The sequence below is a fragment of the Schistocerca nitens genome, chromosome 9 (assembly GCF_023898315.1).
Source record: "Schistocerca nitens isolate TAMUIC-IGC-003100 chromosome 9, iqSchNite1.1, whole genome shotgun sequence".
NCBI lineage: Eukaryota > Metazoa > Arthropoda > Insecta > Orthoptera > Acrididae > Schistocerca > Schistocerca nitens.
Window position 1 is genome coordinate 436938654 of NC_064622.1, and position 16276 is coordinate 436954929.

Sequence of the window (16276 nt, forward strand, 5' to 3'; positions counted from 1 at the left end):
GCCTTCACGACAGCTAGTTGACCTGAATGATGGTAAACGCAGCCTCCTACTGTTCGTTGTCCCTGAATCGACACGTATTACATGTATCGTGATGCTGCACATGGAACCAGCACTCGTCTCAAAACGTTTGTTGCCACTCTAGTGCACTCGTTGGGCAGACCACTTTCAACACGTTTCTCTGTTCTAGCGCAGGAATATTCATTCCCGTGTTGATGATATTGGGCTGTCCCTTTAGATACATGTCTTGCTTAGAACTAGCCCATTTCCTACTTCTTTCTAAATCTTTCAGCTACCCAGGCTCGACTCAGCACTGGACATCACAGCTACACTTCCTCACTTCATCTCATACTTTACAAACACAGAAGTTCTCCTGCATACCTTGCGCGACTAAAACTCTCGGTAGAAAAGATATTGCGCAGAAATAGCTCAGTCAGAGGTTAGGCTAATATTTCCAGAACGAATTTTTCACTCTGACAGACAGGAAGCTGCAGAGGTGTATTAAAAGTCCTACTTGGAAAGCTGTGTCTGCAAGACACTTGCCCGCGGAACGAAGAGATCCCAGGTTCAGGTCCCACTCCGGGACACAGTTTTAATGTGCGAAGAAGTTCCAGGTCAATGCACATTGCGTAGCAGATCTAAAAACTCATTCTCAAAGTAGCTCGTTACTTTCTTTTAAAGTTAATAAAGGGGAACTTGAATATTAATTTGAATTGTTGTTTCTCACCTTCCATAAGTAGTTCACGGTTTAAAACCGACCTTCAAATGAAACACTGTTCAATATATTTATAATAGCTTTTAATTTTGTAAATTTTATGTATGTTCTTCTTCCTATGCCCTGTAGTTTAATCTTAATTTTCTTCATTTTATAATTTGTTGTATGGCCCATTGCTGGAAGATGTGTGCTGTTTTGAAACATTACGCCAAATTATGTGCTGGATCTAAAATTGAACCCAGAACCTCTGGCTCCGGTTTCAAGTCCCACGTTGACTAGCCTGGAAGGACTAGTGCGGACAGAAGCCCCAAAACAAAACAAAAAATTAAGCTCCTTCTTTGTTGTAAGTCCTGCATTACATTGATACATCTTTTTGTCTCACATATGTACTTAATTTAAAGTAGAAATATATTTCGACAATGTTACCTTTACCTGTTTGTCTCACACCATTCTTGTAAACCTCAATTTACAGTATCCAATTCGTCTTGAACATCTTTGCTGTTTGCAGTTCCTTTTTTATTGTCGGGTGAGCGGTGGGCGGTGGGGGTGGGGGTGGTGGTGGGGGGGGGGGGGGGAGAGTCATTACTCCTGACTGTTTTTATGCGGCTGGCAACGAATTCAGCTCCTGTGCCAACCTCTTCATCTCAGAGTATCACTTGCAACCTGTCCTCAATTATTAGCTGGATGTATTCCAGTTTTTGTCTTCCTCTACAATTCTTGCCTCTACAGATTCTTCTAGTACCATGGAAGTCACTCCCTGATGTCTTAACAGACGTCCTATCATCCTGTCCCTTCTCCTTGTCAGTGTTTTCTACATACTTCTTTCCCCTCCGATTCTTCGCAGAGCCTTCTCATTCCTTACCTATCAGTTCATCTAATTTTCAACATTCATCTGTAGCACCACATCTCAAATGCTTCGATTCTCTTCTGTTCCGCTTTTCCCACAGTCCATGTTTCGCTACCATACAATGCTGTACTCCAGACGTACACTCTCAGAAATTCCTTCCTCAAATTAAAGCCATTGTTTAACACTAGTAGACCTTTCTTGGTCAGGAATGCCCTCTTTGCCAGTGCTAGTCTGTTTTTGATGTCCTCATTGCTCGTCCATCATTTGTTATTTTTTTGCCTAGGTATCAGCATTCCTTAACTTCATCTACTTCGTGACCGCCAATCCTTATGTTAAGTTTCTCTCTGTCCTCATATCTGCTACTTCTCATTACTTTCGACTTTCTTCGATTTACTCTCAGTCCACATTCTGTACTCGTTACATTATACATTTCATTCAGCAGATCATGTAATCCGTCTTCACCTTCACTGGGAGTAACAATGTCATCAGCGAATAGTATCATTCCAACCTTGAACCTTTTATTTCCATCATTCCTTCTTCGATGTACAGATTGAATAGTAGGGGCGAAAGACTACATCCCTTCTTAATTCGAGCACTTCGTTCTTGGCCGTGCACTCTTAGTCATTACGAAAGCGTTCTTAAATGCGATCTGTGTGGCTAGGGACTGGAGACTGCCCAGAGGCGAAGGTAAATAATTCATTTAATAAATAAAATAATTTAACAGCAATAGCGCCTGTTACTGCAATATCTACATACTTTATTCTGATAAAATATAGTTGTGATATTAACATACTGTTGTTTGCTTTTTTCAAATAGAAACCCAAATGTAGAATTCGTAAATGACCTTTGCCATTAGTGTAGCGCGGCAGATTACAGCTTGAACCGATAAAATTATTAGATACACAGTTGTGGATCAAACAGGTTAAAAATAGAAAATTTAAGGCGCTTTTGACGAAATTCCAATCATATCACACACAAATGCAAATAGACATTAAAAATACGTAGCTATCAAACAAGTAATAACCGTTACAACTAAGTTAAAAACTGGATAGGATTGATTGTCGAGGATATAAGGAACAAGTTAACCAGAGAGTGCCTTCCACGAAAAGAAATTTCCAAGATACGAAATTTAGTATTATTCAGTTTAATTTCCATTAACAGATATTGAATGTAACAAATACTATGCATTAAAGGAACTTTGCAGAAAATACTTATGGTAGTTACAGCGTACAACGTAATTAACAATATCAAATTTTCTGTTGTTGAACTCCAGTTTTAATAATTTACTTGCAACTTTATTTTATCCACTTGGGTGAAGTATCTGTGCTAATAGACTAGGAACTCTTCAACGTAATTAGTCGAGTTAACGTCAGTCAAAAGTAATATTTCTACTGACTGTTAGTACACTGGTGATTGTCAATAAGTGTCATAGAAGCATGCTATTCGTACTGTAATAACACGCATTACAGAGAGTATTTTCAATGAAGTTATCAACTGGTTTGTGATAGCTCATGTAGTAAACTAATTCACCTAGTTTAATTTCGTATAGTAGTACGTTCTGACTCAATTAATTTCGTTTCAGTGATGATGTTTACTTTGATTGCATCTCTTGTTCAAAGCCGTCGGAACCAGAGGTAGTAGCATTATTCAGCCCTATATAGTTCATGTTCCACTTTCACCACAGCGAGCCTGAGTATACACAGTATGATAATGTTATTGCACTCCTATAGCCTTGTTCAAATGTCCTTGTAATTTTTTTAGTTTACGTTAGACTAAACGTTCACACTCGATTAACATTATCGAGTACTTATTATTTGATGACTATTCGACATCACGCACATTTTTAGTCTAGCGTCTATGTTGCATCAGTTGTTCTGGCTCTCAGGTGAAACAGTTGTGTACGCGTCTGTGTCATTGCAGATGTCGAGCACAGTGAATTACAATGGATAAACGAAGATAGCTCCGTCGATGAAGGACCGAAGCTGTACGCCGCTCATTAATGTTCAGTTCTTCCTTTCAGACGTTTAGGCACTAATCTTCGAGTAGACCACCTCACTTGCCGATTAGCATTCTTAGTGTAACACATAACAACAAAAGACGTTGAGATGCAATCACATTGCACAGATCACACTGACTTTGTGAGCCAATCACACCACGCCACGTCATAGTAGCCGTGTTGGAGGACTCAGGTCTGCTGCTTTTAAAACTTAAAATGTCTTCAAGAAAATTCAATTTCAAGAGGTTCTTGAGATTGTAGTAACTGGATGTCACTTATTCACAGCGAGGTATTCTCGCCTTGCGACGATATCCTTGAGGGTGAGAGTCTGAAAAAAAAATAGAAAATCAGCCATTAGTTGTACGCCTGTCACGTTAAAAGTAGGAAAGTGGAACTAAAGCAGTAAAAAATGAATTCTTGACTTTATAGTAAATACATGTCTACATAATCACTGCTTCTAGCCTTGTCACTATAAGGAAACGCATACTTTATGTCAACCTCAATCCAGAACTCTGCACCACCTATCACATGTGTATCAGATGTGGGAAGAACTTCCCCAAGATGATATTCGAAGGATGTCTACCTCCACGCCGTAAAGAATACCAAAGTGTATTCGTGCCTGTGTGGCTACACCTCATACTATGATTACGATGGACATTAGTTTCGAATGTATTGAAAGTTTAATTAATTGATACCAGTCTTATAATGAACATCTCCAACCAGTTTGATTAATAGCGGACTAATGCTCAGTGATAAAATACCCTCCCCTACCCTCCCGTTTATGTGTAAGAAATGTACTTCCAGATTATGGTGCTTCGTTTGGCTAGGAATCGTTTCAGCTGAAGCTACCTTTATTTTGCAAACGTCTCGTTTGTGGTTTTCCATTCCGCATTGACGAATCGCTGCACAGCTAGCACATTTGACACGTGATACTTGACGGTGCGTGATATCCACTAGAATAGTTCGGATCTGCTAACGTTCCTTTACAAGACCGAACCAATGTTCCTTTTGTCATTTACTGAGAAGATTCAAATATGGATAATGCAAGAGTAAGTCTAACAATGAAGAAGAGAACAACAACGTCAGTTACCCACTACTATCAACACAGTGAAAGCACAATCTTAGCCAAGACATACACGAAGCCAACACACGTCACAACACTACAAGTTTATATGCAAACTATCTCTGCATATCGTGAAGAGATTGAAAGAGTATATGATGTGTTGAAACAAATTACTCATATAATTACGGGAGACAAAAATTTAATTGTGATCAGAGACTGGAATTTGATTGCAGAAAAAAATAGAGAAGGAAAATGAGTGGGGGGGAAACGGAAAGTGAAAAAGTAATCTACTGGAAGCCACCTAGCAGCATTTTGCATAGAACATAGTTTAATCATTGACAACATTTTGTTTAAAAATCTTGATAGATGGTTGTACACGTGGAAGAGAACGGAAGGTTTTACCTTGACTATACATTTGAAAGACACTGACTTCAAACAAATATATTAAACTTCAGATCGTTTCCAAGGATTGAGGTCGACACTGACCAAGCTTTATTAGTTATGAACTGCAGACTGAAACTGAATAGATTTGCAGGAAGGCAAGAAACTAAGGAGAAGGGGCCTGGATAAATTTAAAGAACCAGAGGTTGTTGGGCGATTCAAAGGGAATATCAGATGGAGATTGACGGAAACGGGAAACAAATACAACCGACTGCAAATGAGTAGCTTTGTGAGATAAAATACTGAATACAGCAGAGAATCAGTTCCAGTTCCAGTAGAAGTCGTTAGATATCGCGAAACATTAAACTTAATTGAAAGAAGTAGAAATTATAAAGAAGTGGCAGACGAATCTGCCGAATGGGGATCCATTTTTTTTCTTTTAATTGACAGACATGTAAAATGTGGAACCAGGAATGGTTACTGATAAATGCAGTGAATGGATAGGAAAAAGATGTATGCCACACTAGGAAACTTAGACCATGGGACAGAAAAGAAGCACTTGTGTAAGTGTTAAGAGATCACATGACAATCCATTATTGAGCAAAGATGGAAAGGCTGAGAGATAGAAGGTATATATACTGGGTGTGTTCCCTACGGGACGTCAGTGAATTTTCTCTGGTGTTTTGGCAGGCATGAGCAATTTTGAACTGTATTGTGTAACTGGAGTCAGCCGAAACAGTTAGTGTTCATCAAGTCTCTCCTGCGACGCGCAGTGTCGACGGAAAGCGTCGGTTTGCTTCCCGTTACAAACAAAATTATTTTTAAAGCCGAATTTTACCTGTCCATTCGATATATCTGGACCAGATTGGTCTATCGATATATTCATTTTATCGATATGTATTGACAGGAATGGCAAATTACGAAGAATAATCAGTACTCCAGTAACGACACCGCTGCCCTGGTCCGCGCTGACTTCTACCGCCAAGCATGCAGCTCTGTCGTGTCACTGCTGGAGTGCTGGTCATTCACGTGTTCCACTGTCCCTGCTAATTCATACCGACAAAACGAATATCGCGCGACACTAATTTTGGACCACGCTATCGAATAGATCCGTAAAGTTCCGCTGTGAAAGTCATTTTGTTTGTAACCGGAAACAAACCGACGCCTTCTGTCAACAACGAGCGTCCTATGAAATACGTGATGAGCAGTATTACTTTGGGCCGACTGCGCCTACACATTTCACAAATTGCATTTTAAATATATATGCCTCAGCACCAGAGAAAATGCGCCTGATGACTCTTAGAGGAGATACCCAGTAGTAGGGCTATACGTACGAAGCGAACTTGAAAATACTGTAATATTACAGAAAAGGGAGATGAAGTAGGTGAAGAAGAGATGGGAGGTACAATACGAAGACGAGAACCTGACAGAACACTGAGCGAGCTAATCGTAAACAAGGCGCCTGGAGTAGACGACATTCCCTCAGAAGTATTGAGAAACTTGAGAGAAACACAGTGGTAAAACTATTATACCGGGTGTCCAAGATATGTGCGACAGGCGAAAGACACTCAGATTTCAAGAAGATGTAATAATTGTAATTACAAAAGGACTGGTGCTGAGAAGTGTGGGTGTTATCGAACTATCACTTTAGTGAGGCCTACTCCCGAAATGTTGACTCGAATTATTCACAAAAGAATGGAATAACTGCTAGAGGCCAACCTCACGAAAGATTAGTTTATGTTCCGAAGTTGTGTGGGAATACAATACAGTTCGTTCGACTTGTCTTGGAAAATAGACAGAAGAAAGGCAAAACTACGACCACACCATTTATAGATTTAGAGAAAGCCCATTGCATTGTTACTGACCTGTTCTCTTTGGAATTCCGAATGAAGCAGACATTACATACAGAGTGCTAAAGATTATTTGACATTTGTACTGAAACCTGGCTACTGTTATAACAGTAGAAGGACATGAAAGGGAAGCAGTGGCTGAGCAGGGTGTGAGGCAGGTTTGTTGTCTCTCTCTGATGTTTTTCAGTCTGTAAAGTTCAGGAAGATACAATAAACTTTGAGGTTTGCTGATGACATTGTAATTCTGCCCGAGACAGTAAAAGGAAAGGAAGGTGAGCGAAACGAATACAATCTTGAAAAGAGGTTATGAAATGAATATCAACAAGAATAAAACACGAGTAAAATAACACAATCAAATAAATCACACCATGCTAAAGAAATTAAATTAAGAAATAATGCATTAAAACTGTTGTAAGTGTTTCACCATTCAGGCGGGAATATAACAGTTAACAGCTGAAGTATAGAGGATATAAAATGCCGACAGGCAATACTAAGAAAAGCATTTCTGAGAAAGACGACTTTGTTAACGCCTAACTTAAGTTTAATTGTTAGGGGGTCACTTGCGAAAGTTTTAATCTGGGGAGTAGCTTGTGCGGAAGTGAAATGTGGACGATTAGAGGTTCGATATAGAACAGACTAGAAACATTTGAAAAGTGGTGCCAGAGAAGAGTGCTGAAGATTACCTGGCTACATTCAAGTAAGTAATGAGGAGGTACTGAAAGCCTTTGGGGTAAAAGAAATTTATGGAAAACATTGATTAAGTGATGGAATCTGTTGATAGGACACATCCTGAGTCATCAAATAATAGTGAATTTAGCACTGGAGGCAAGCGTGGAGGGTAAGAAATGTAGTGGAAAAGTTAGGCATGAATATTGTGAGCATATTTTGTAATTATTCGGAGATGAAATAACTTTTACAAGATAGACTATCATAGAGACCTGCATCAAACCAGTCTTCAAGTTGAAGATACGCAACATCAATAACAACTACAACATTAAGTTATAATGGACATTGGATTTTCCGCAAGTCCAGAAGGAATTTAAGTAGCGCTGGTGACAAACTGTGCCACAGTTACTCTCCTTATTCATCTGGATACTTCAATATCGCTCTAATGGAATACTGAGGTCTTCAGTGATTTCCAGTGTATGCTGTGAGAATTCTCTGGCTACAGGACAGGATAGTGGATAAATATGGCTACCGCAGGCATTAATGTTCGACGGTGCCGACGGGGGAAAAGCTTTACGAGGTTGTGTCATTTCTCTTTCGCGGTCTCATACATTAGTAAAGTGCACGGGAAGTTCGCCTCCTAGATTTCAGTAAAATTCGGTCATTGAGTACTTGGTCTGCTGAATATGCAGCTTCAGCTACAGATCGATGACAACTGCTATGATAATGAGCTTACTGATGTTTATATAGAGGACAGAATCTATTTCGACAACCACAAGAAAAGAAATGAGGACGTGATTGACCCACGAATTGACTTTAGAAAGCGAAATGACTGTGACTCACTTTATCACCCAACTTGTGAATAGCAACGTTCACTTAACTTCTTTATCAGAAAACACGTACCTGTAGTGAAAGCTTACGTGCCGGACAACAGAGTATGTTTCATATTACGATACGAAGCGTGAGTAATTCTCCGTATCATTATCTCAGCAAATGAAACACGTGAGCTCTACTTCGAACCGAGAACGAACTGATAGCAGATAAAATATCAGAATAATGACTCATATGGGGAAATGAAAAACAAATGAATAATATTTTAGGGATGAAGTGAACAATTCTGAGAAATAGAGAAATAAGAAGATTATTAGAAGCAAACGATATCAAAGATTCGGAAATAATAGGGAAAAATTTTAAGAACAAAACACTAAATTTAAAAGATTTTGTAAGTACAAAAAAGTAACAAATCATGGAAAACATGGACGGAAGGAAGGGGAAAACAACTCGGGGAGAAGATGAAGGAGTGTGGGAAAAATAGTAAATATTTAAAAGAGAAGAGGAATTGAACTTGTTACGTGGCCCTTACACTGCACTTTTTAAACTTTTTAATAATTTTTCTTGTTTTATTCTCTAGTTGGATTCCATCCCATTTAACAATCAACTAAGTTAAATTTCGGTGCAGTAGGATAAAGGGAAAGAGTGGGCCTTACAAATCCTTAAAAAACAATTCATTTTCTTCGTAAAATATTACTTCTGCATAAAGTTTCGTATATTACTTAATGCAGACAAGTTGGTTACTTCAAGTTTTCTTAACTGAAGGCTTTCTCGTTTCAGAGATTACATTGGTCGGATAACTTAAAGTCAATGAGGCAAGGAGAGGAAGAGAATGGGTGGAGCGAGGTGAGCGGGTCAGAGGGCAGACAGCAGTCCTTATATTTGTGTATTCTGTGCCCCATCTGACGCCAAAGCATCATATTTGGATTACTGGAAAATGAGGCACGACAGTCAGATGCAAATATTTAAAGGTTTGATGAATGAATCTATCAAATTTCAAAAATTACCTATAATTGGAATGAACAGTTTGTTTCTAATCAAATATGACGGTTGAGTGCTTAGTTCCTTAAGACACGCACTTCGCATTAGAGTGAAAATGAAGACAATTAGTTGCCAAATTGAAAGTGGTAAACTATGGTAAATTATTTGAAAATAAATAAAAATGTAAGAAGAGAGAGATAAGCAAAAGCAGTATCTGATTCAGTTAGTAACCAAACACATAGCGTCCCCGAGAATAAAAAGTGATTTTATCAATGGAAAAGAATTTTTAAAATGAAATTTCATTTGCTCAACGTATTTTCCTCACTGGTGCAGCACTCGGTAGCTTAATATTTTACATTCCCGACGTTAATACAGCAATATTTATAATTAGGTTGAAGATAATAAAGTGACTGGTTAATCAGCTACATCTGTACAATATTTTTTGTGTTTAAAAGTAAATCAAGATTTTATGCCCTTTTTTCATTTTTCTCCGAGCATAAGGACCGAGGACACACCTTCCCCGGATCCGAAATTGCACACAGTTCGTTTTTTCTGTGCAATGAAACCGAACTGGAGGGGAGTACTAACAAATAATCGGTCATGAAAAATAAGAGACGATGTGAGGATGAAGAAATTAAATAGTAAGCAAGATACTTAACATTTTCAACAACAGGGTAAAACTCAAAACCAGGATGCTGCGATTACGAATATGTGCTCCTCTTGCATGGCGTGTGCCGAACAACAATCCGCACCACCGCGGAAATTCTTTGCATGGCCAACAGCCACTTCCCCTTGGCAACGCTTACACATCGATTTTGCTGGTCCATTCTGGAATGCTCGATGGTTGGTTCTGGTCGATTCATTCAGTAATTTTCCTTTTGTTGTCCGGATGTCTTCCACGACGTCATCTGCCACCATCCAAGCGTTATCTGCTATCTTTTGCATTGAAGGTCTTCCACAGACTATTGTTTCCGACAATGGCCCACAATTCATGTCCGCAGAATTTCAGTCATTCTGCAAGGCCAATGGTATTCAACATCTGACGTCCGCGCCGTTCTCGCCACAGTCAAACGGTGCCGCTGAACCATTGGTCCGGACTTTCAAGTCACAGATGTTGAAGAGTCGCAGTCTCGGGAGGACGCGTTATTGCTCTTTTTGTCCTCGTATCGCTCTCAGCCCCGAGATGGTCGCTCGCCGGCTGAGTTGCTCCACGGTCGTCCTCATCGAACCTTGATGTCTTTGCTACATCCGCCGCATCAGGTTCCTGTGCACGGCAGACACCTGCTTTTGCTCCAGGCGACGTTCTCTACTACCGCAACTATCGAGGTTCACAGCGTTGGCTCGCAGGGCGCATTCTTCGCTGCCTCGGCCGCGCGATGTATTTGGTTTTGGGGGCCTCTGGTGAGGTGCGTCGGCATCTCAATCAGCTGCTCCTCTGTCGGCGCACGGGTTCTGCCGCTCCCCGTCTGCTTTCAGCGACGGTGCCGTCCGGTCAGCGCCCTGGGGACCCATCTACTGGCTCGCCTCAGCCCCAGGTGTTACCGACGCTGCCTTCCATTTTGCCTCATGGCGACGCGCCGCCGCCGCCCCCGCCGCCTGTTCTCCCGCCGGCGACGCCCGCAGTGGACGCTTCGCTGCAACCGCCGGGCGGCTCCCTTGGTCACGCGCCGCCGATCGCTTCCCGTGACCCGTTGTCCTCCGCCATGGAACTCTTGCCAGCTGCGGACCATATGTCGTCTTCGCCCGTCGGGTGCCCCGACCCAATGGAGGTCGACCCATCGGCCCCTCCTGTCTCTCTACGGGCGCATACACCGCATGTTGGCGTGCACCCTGGAGTAGGTTTTCAGGAGTTTCCTAGCTCCCCTCGGACCGAATGGCAGGGTGCGGGTGGCACAGCCTCGCCTGTTGTTAGGCTCCCCACCTCGTCACATACGTCAACATGGGGTCCTCCCCACGGCGGGCGGAAGCCTTATAACACCACCGTACGCCGATTTTCGGGGGAAGAATGTGGTGTCACCGCCAGACACCACACTTGCTAGGTAGTAGCCTTTAAATCGGCCGCGGTCCGTTAGTATACGTCGGACCCGGGTGTCGCCACTATTTGTGATTGCAGACCGAGCGCCGCCACACGGCAGGTCTAGAGAGACTTCCTAGCACTCGCCCCAGTTGTACAGCCGACTTTGCTAGCGATGGTTCACTGACAAATACGCTCTCATTTGCCGAGACGATAGTTAGCATAGCTTTCAGCTACGTCATTTGTTACGACCTAGCAAGGCGCCATTACCAGTTACTATTGATTGTAATACATGTACCGTCAAGAGCGATGTTCACCAATTATGGATTAAAGTTAAGTATTCCAGAAGCAACGTACCTTTTTTGCTAGTCTCAAGACCTTGTCCTGTTCCAGACCTCACGCCAGCCTGCGTGAGCTTAAACGCGTGCCTTTCGGCTTCCTGTCATATTGGATTGGCTGCCTTGCCAGTCCACAACACAGGAAAAATCACCTTTCTAAAATTTACCGAGGAAACACTAAAGATCAGTCAGTCGCTGTGTAAGAGACAAGCAGGTCTGCAAAAGCAACATGAGTTTTACGATTTCAGTTTTGTAGTCTTTGCTGTGGTCTTCAAATACCCCGCTAGTCTGTCCTGTGCAAGTCCCTTCTTCGCTGCATAGCTACTGCAACATAGAACCACATGAATGTGCTAATTCTAGTCAAACTTTGATCTCCCTTTACAATTTCGATCATCCATATTTCCCTTCATTATCAAAGTAACTAACGCTTGATGCCTCACGATGTCTTCTGTTAAGCTATCCCTTATTCTGATTAAGTTTGCTTCTAATTTATTGTCTCCATGATTCAATTCAGCATTTCTTCATCGGTTATCGGAAGTACACATATAACTTTCAGTATTTTTCAGTAACAGCCCAGTTCAAAAGCTTCAGCTCCCTTCTGGAATGCATAGTTTCCATCTTCCACTTCCGTATAGGGCTACGCTGTGGACAATTTTTTTTTTTTTTTTTGTCATCAGTCTACTGACTGGTTGGATGCGGCCCTCCACGAATTCCTTTCCTGTGCTAACCTCTTCATCTCAGAGTAGCGCTTGCAACCTACATCCTCAATTATTTGCTTGACGTATTCCACTCTCTGTCTTCCTCTACAGTTTTTGCCCTCTACAGCTCCCTCTAGTACCATGGAAGTCATCCCCTCATGTCTTAGCAGATAACCTACCATCCTGTCCCTTCTCCTTATCAGTGTTTTCCACATATTCCTTTCCTCTCCGATTCTGCGTAGAACCTCCTCATTCCTTACCTTATCAGCCCACCTAATTTTCAACATTCGTCTATAGCACCACATCTCAAATGCTTCGATTCTCTTCTGTTCCGGTTTTCCCACAGTCCATGTTTCACTACCATACAATGCTGTACTCCAGACGTACATCCTCAGAAATTTCTTCCTCAAATTAAGGCCAGTATTTTATATTAATAGACTTCTCTTGGCCAGAAATGCCTTTTTTGCCATAGCGAGTCCGCTTTTGATGTCCTCCTTGCTCTGTCCGTCATAGGTTATTTTACTGCCTAGGTAGCAGAATTCCTTAACTTCACTGACTTCGTGACCATCAATCCTGATGTTAAGTTTCTCACTGTTCTCATTTCTACTATTTCTCATTACCTTCGTCTTTCTCCGATTTACTCTCAAACCATACTGTGTACTCATTAGACTGTTCATTCCGTTCAGCAGATCATTTAATTCTTCTTCACTTTCACTCAGGATAGCAATGTCATCATTGAATCGTATCATTGATATCCTTTCACCTTGTATTTTAATTCCACTCTTTTATTTCCATCATTGCTTCCTCGATGTACAGATTGAAGAGTGGGGCGAAAGGCTACAGCCTTGTCTTACACCCTTCTTAATACGAGCACTTCGTTCTTGATCGTCCACTCTTATTATTCCCTCTTGGTTGTTGTACATATTGTATATGACACGTCTCTCCCAGCTTACCCCTACTTTTTTCAGAATCTCGAACAGCTTGCACCATTTTATATTGTCGAACGCTTTTTCCAGGTCGCGTATGAAAGTGTCTTGATTTTTCTTTAGCCTTGCTTCCATTATTAGCCGTAACGTCAGAATTGCCCCTCTCGTCCCTTTACTTTTCCTAAAGCCAAACTGATCGTCACCTAGTGCATTCTCAATTTTCTTTTCCATTCTTCTGTATATTATTATTGTAAGTAGCTTCGATGCATGAGCTGTTAAGCTGATTGTGCGATAATTCTCGCACTTGTCAGCTCTTGCCGTCTTCGGAATTGTGTGGATGATGCTTTTCCGAAAGTCAGATGGTATGTCGCCAGACTCATATATTCTACACACCAACGTGAATAGTCGTTTTGTTGCCATTTCCCCCAGTGATTTTAGAAATTCTGATGGAATGTTATCTATCCTTTCTGCTTTATTTGACCGTAAGTCCTCCAAAGTTCTTTTAAATTCCGATTCTAATACTGGATCCCCTATCTCTTCTAAATCGACTCCTTTTTCTTCTTCTATCACATCAGACAAATCTTCACCCTCATGGAGGCTTATTCTTTCCACCTATCTGCTCTCTCCTCTGCATTTAACAGTGGAATTCCCGTTGCACTCTTAATGTTACCACCGTTGCTTTTAATGTCACCAAAGGTTGTTTTGGCTTTCCTGTATGCTGAGATTGTCCTTCCGACAATCATATCTTTTTCGATATCTTCACATTTTTCCTGCAGCCATTTCGTCTTAGCTTCCCTGCACTTCCTATTTATTTCATTCCTCAGCGACTTGTGTTTCTGTATTCCTGATTTTCCCGGAACATGTTTGTACTTCCTCCTTTCATCAATCAACTGAAGTATTTCTTCTGTTACCCATGGTTTCTTCGCAGCTACCTTCTTTGTACCTATGTTTTCCATCCCAACTTCTGTGATGGCCCTTTTTAGAGATGTCCATTCCTCTTCAAATGTACTGCCTACTGCGCTATTCCTTATTGCTGAATCTATAGCGTTAGAGAACTTCAAACTTATCTCGTCATTCCTTAGTACTTCCGTATCCCACTTCTTTGCGTATTGATTCTTCCTGACTAATGTCTTGAACTTCAGCCTACTCTTCATCACTATTATATTGTGATCTGAGTCTATATCTGCTCCTGGATACGCCTTACAATCCAGTATCTGATTTCGGAATCGCTGTCTGACCATGATGTAATCTAATTGAAATCTTCCCGTATCTCCCGGCCTTTTCCAAGTATACCTCCCCCTCTTGTGATTCTTGAACAGGGTATTCGCTATTACTAGCTGAAACACAGAACTCAATTAGTCTTTCTCCTCTTTCATTCCTTGTCCCAAGCCCATATTCTCCTGTAACCTTTTCTTCTACTCCTTCCCCTACAACTGCATTCCAGTCGCCCATGACTATTAGATTTTCGTTCCCCTTTACATACTGCATTACCCTTTCAATATCCTCATACACTTTCTCTATCTCTTCATCTTCAGCTTGCGATGTCTGCATGTATACCTGAACAATCGTTGTCGGTGTTGTTCTGCTGTCGATTCTGATTATAACAACCCGGTCACTGAACTGTTCACAGTAACACACCCTCTGCCCTACCTTCCTATTCATAACGAATCCTACACCTGTTATACCATTTTCTGCTGCTGTTGATATTACCCGATACTCATCTGACCAGAAATCCTTGTCTTCTTTCCACTTCACTTCACTAACCCCTACTATATCTAGATTGAGCCTTTGCATTTCCCTTTTCAGATTTTCTAGTCTCCCTACCACGTTCAAGCTTCTGACATTCCACGCCCCGACTCGTAGAACGTTATCCTTCTGTTGATTATTAAATCTTTTTCTCATGGTAACCTCCCCCTTGGCAGTCCCCTCCCAGAGATCCGAATGGGGGACTATTCCGGAATCTTTTGCCAATGGAGAGATCATCATGACACTTCTTCAATTACAGGCCACATGTCCTGTGGATACACGTTACGTGTCTTTAATGCAGTGGCTTACATTGCCTTCTGCATCCTCATGTCGTTGATCATTGCTGATTCTTCCGCCTTTAGGGGCAATTTCCCACCCCTAGGACAAGAGAGTGCCCTGAACCTCTATCCGCTCCTCCGCCCTCTTTGACAAGGCCGTTGGCAGAATGAGGCTGACTTCTTATGCCGAAAGTCTTCGGCCGCCAATGCTGATTATTTATCAAAATTTAGGCAGTGGCGGGGATCGAACCCGGGACCGAAGACGTTTTTGATTATGAATCAAAGACGCTACCCCTAGACTATTAAGTCAAAATATTCAGTAATAAACATTGTAACACATAAATTTGTATTCTTGGTGACAATTTTCCTTTTTTCAGAAACGATTTTATTTCTTTTCCTAATCTGATTTCTATAATTTGTTTACTGCTGCGGTCGTCTGGTATTTTGCTGTGCAGATAGAAGAACTGGTGAACTATTTCCCTTTCGTTATCTCATTTCCTCATTCCCACTGTGTGCCTAATTTAATTCAGTTACACTCCATTACTGTTACTTTTTAAGCTTGTTGATGTACATCTTAGAAACAATTTTCAAGAAACTGTTTTTTTTTTCTGTTTACCTACCAAGCCCTTGCATTATCTGGAAATTACAATGTCAACAGCAAACCTAAATATTTTCGTCTGTAAGCAGTGAGTCTAAGACAGTTCGCTCTCGGCCAAGTAACAAGCCAAGGTTTTATAAGAGTTATATATTTTTGACTCCGAAGATTTCAACATGTAATATTCGCTGAAGATGATCATATGATTGAAACCAGTTTCGAGAAATTAATTAGAAGATACAGCAGCTTTTGGAGGAATATAATAACATTTCTTTTAAAAAAATAGTTTTTAATTCTTTTCCCTGCAAATGGCTTGCCTTTCTAAATTTTTTCTTGATTTCCTTCACACTTTGT

The 16276-nt window shown here is 41.1% G+C and overlaps 1 protein-coding gene across 3 annotated transcripts in view; it reads right to left on the reverse strand.

Annotated features, from left to right (window-relative positions):
- Positions 1-2969: 2969 nt before the first annotated feature.
- Positions 2970-16276, reverse strand: part of LOC126203471 (fatty acid-binding protein, muscle-like) — an 89558-nt gene continuing 76251 nt past the window's right edge. For all 3 annotated transcript variants that reach the window (XM_049937787.1, XM_049937788.1, XM_049937789.1), the window contains exon 3: positions 2970-3883. In XM_049937787.1, coding sequence (XP_049793744.1) covers positions 3827-3883 — 57 coding nt within the window. In that variant the 3' untranslated portion in view covers positions 2970-3826. The remainder of the gene's footprint in view (positions 3884-16276) is intronic.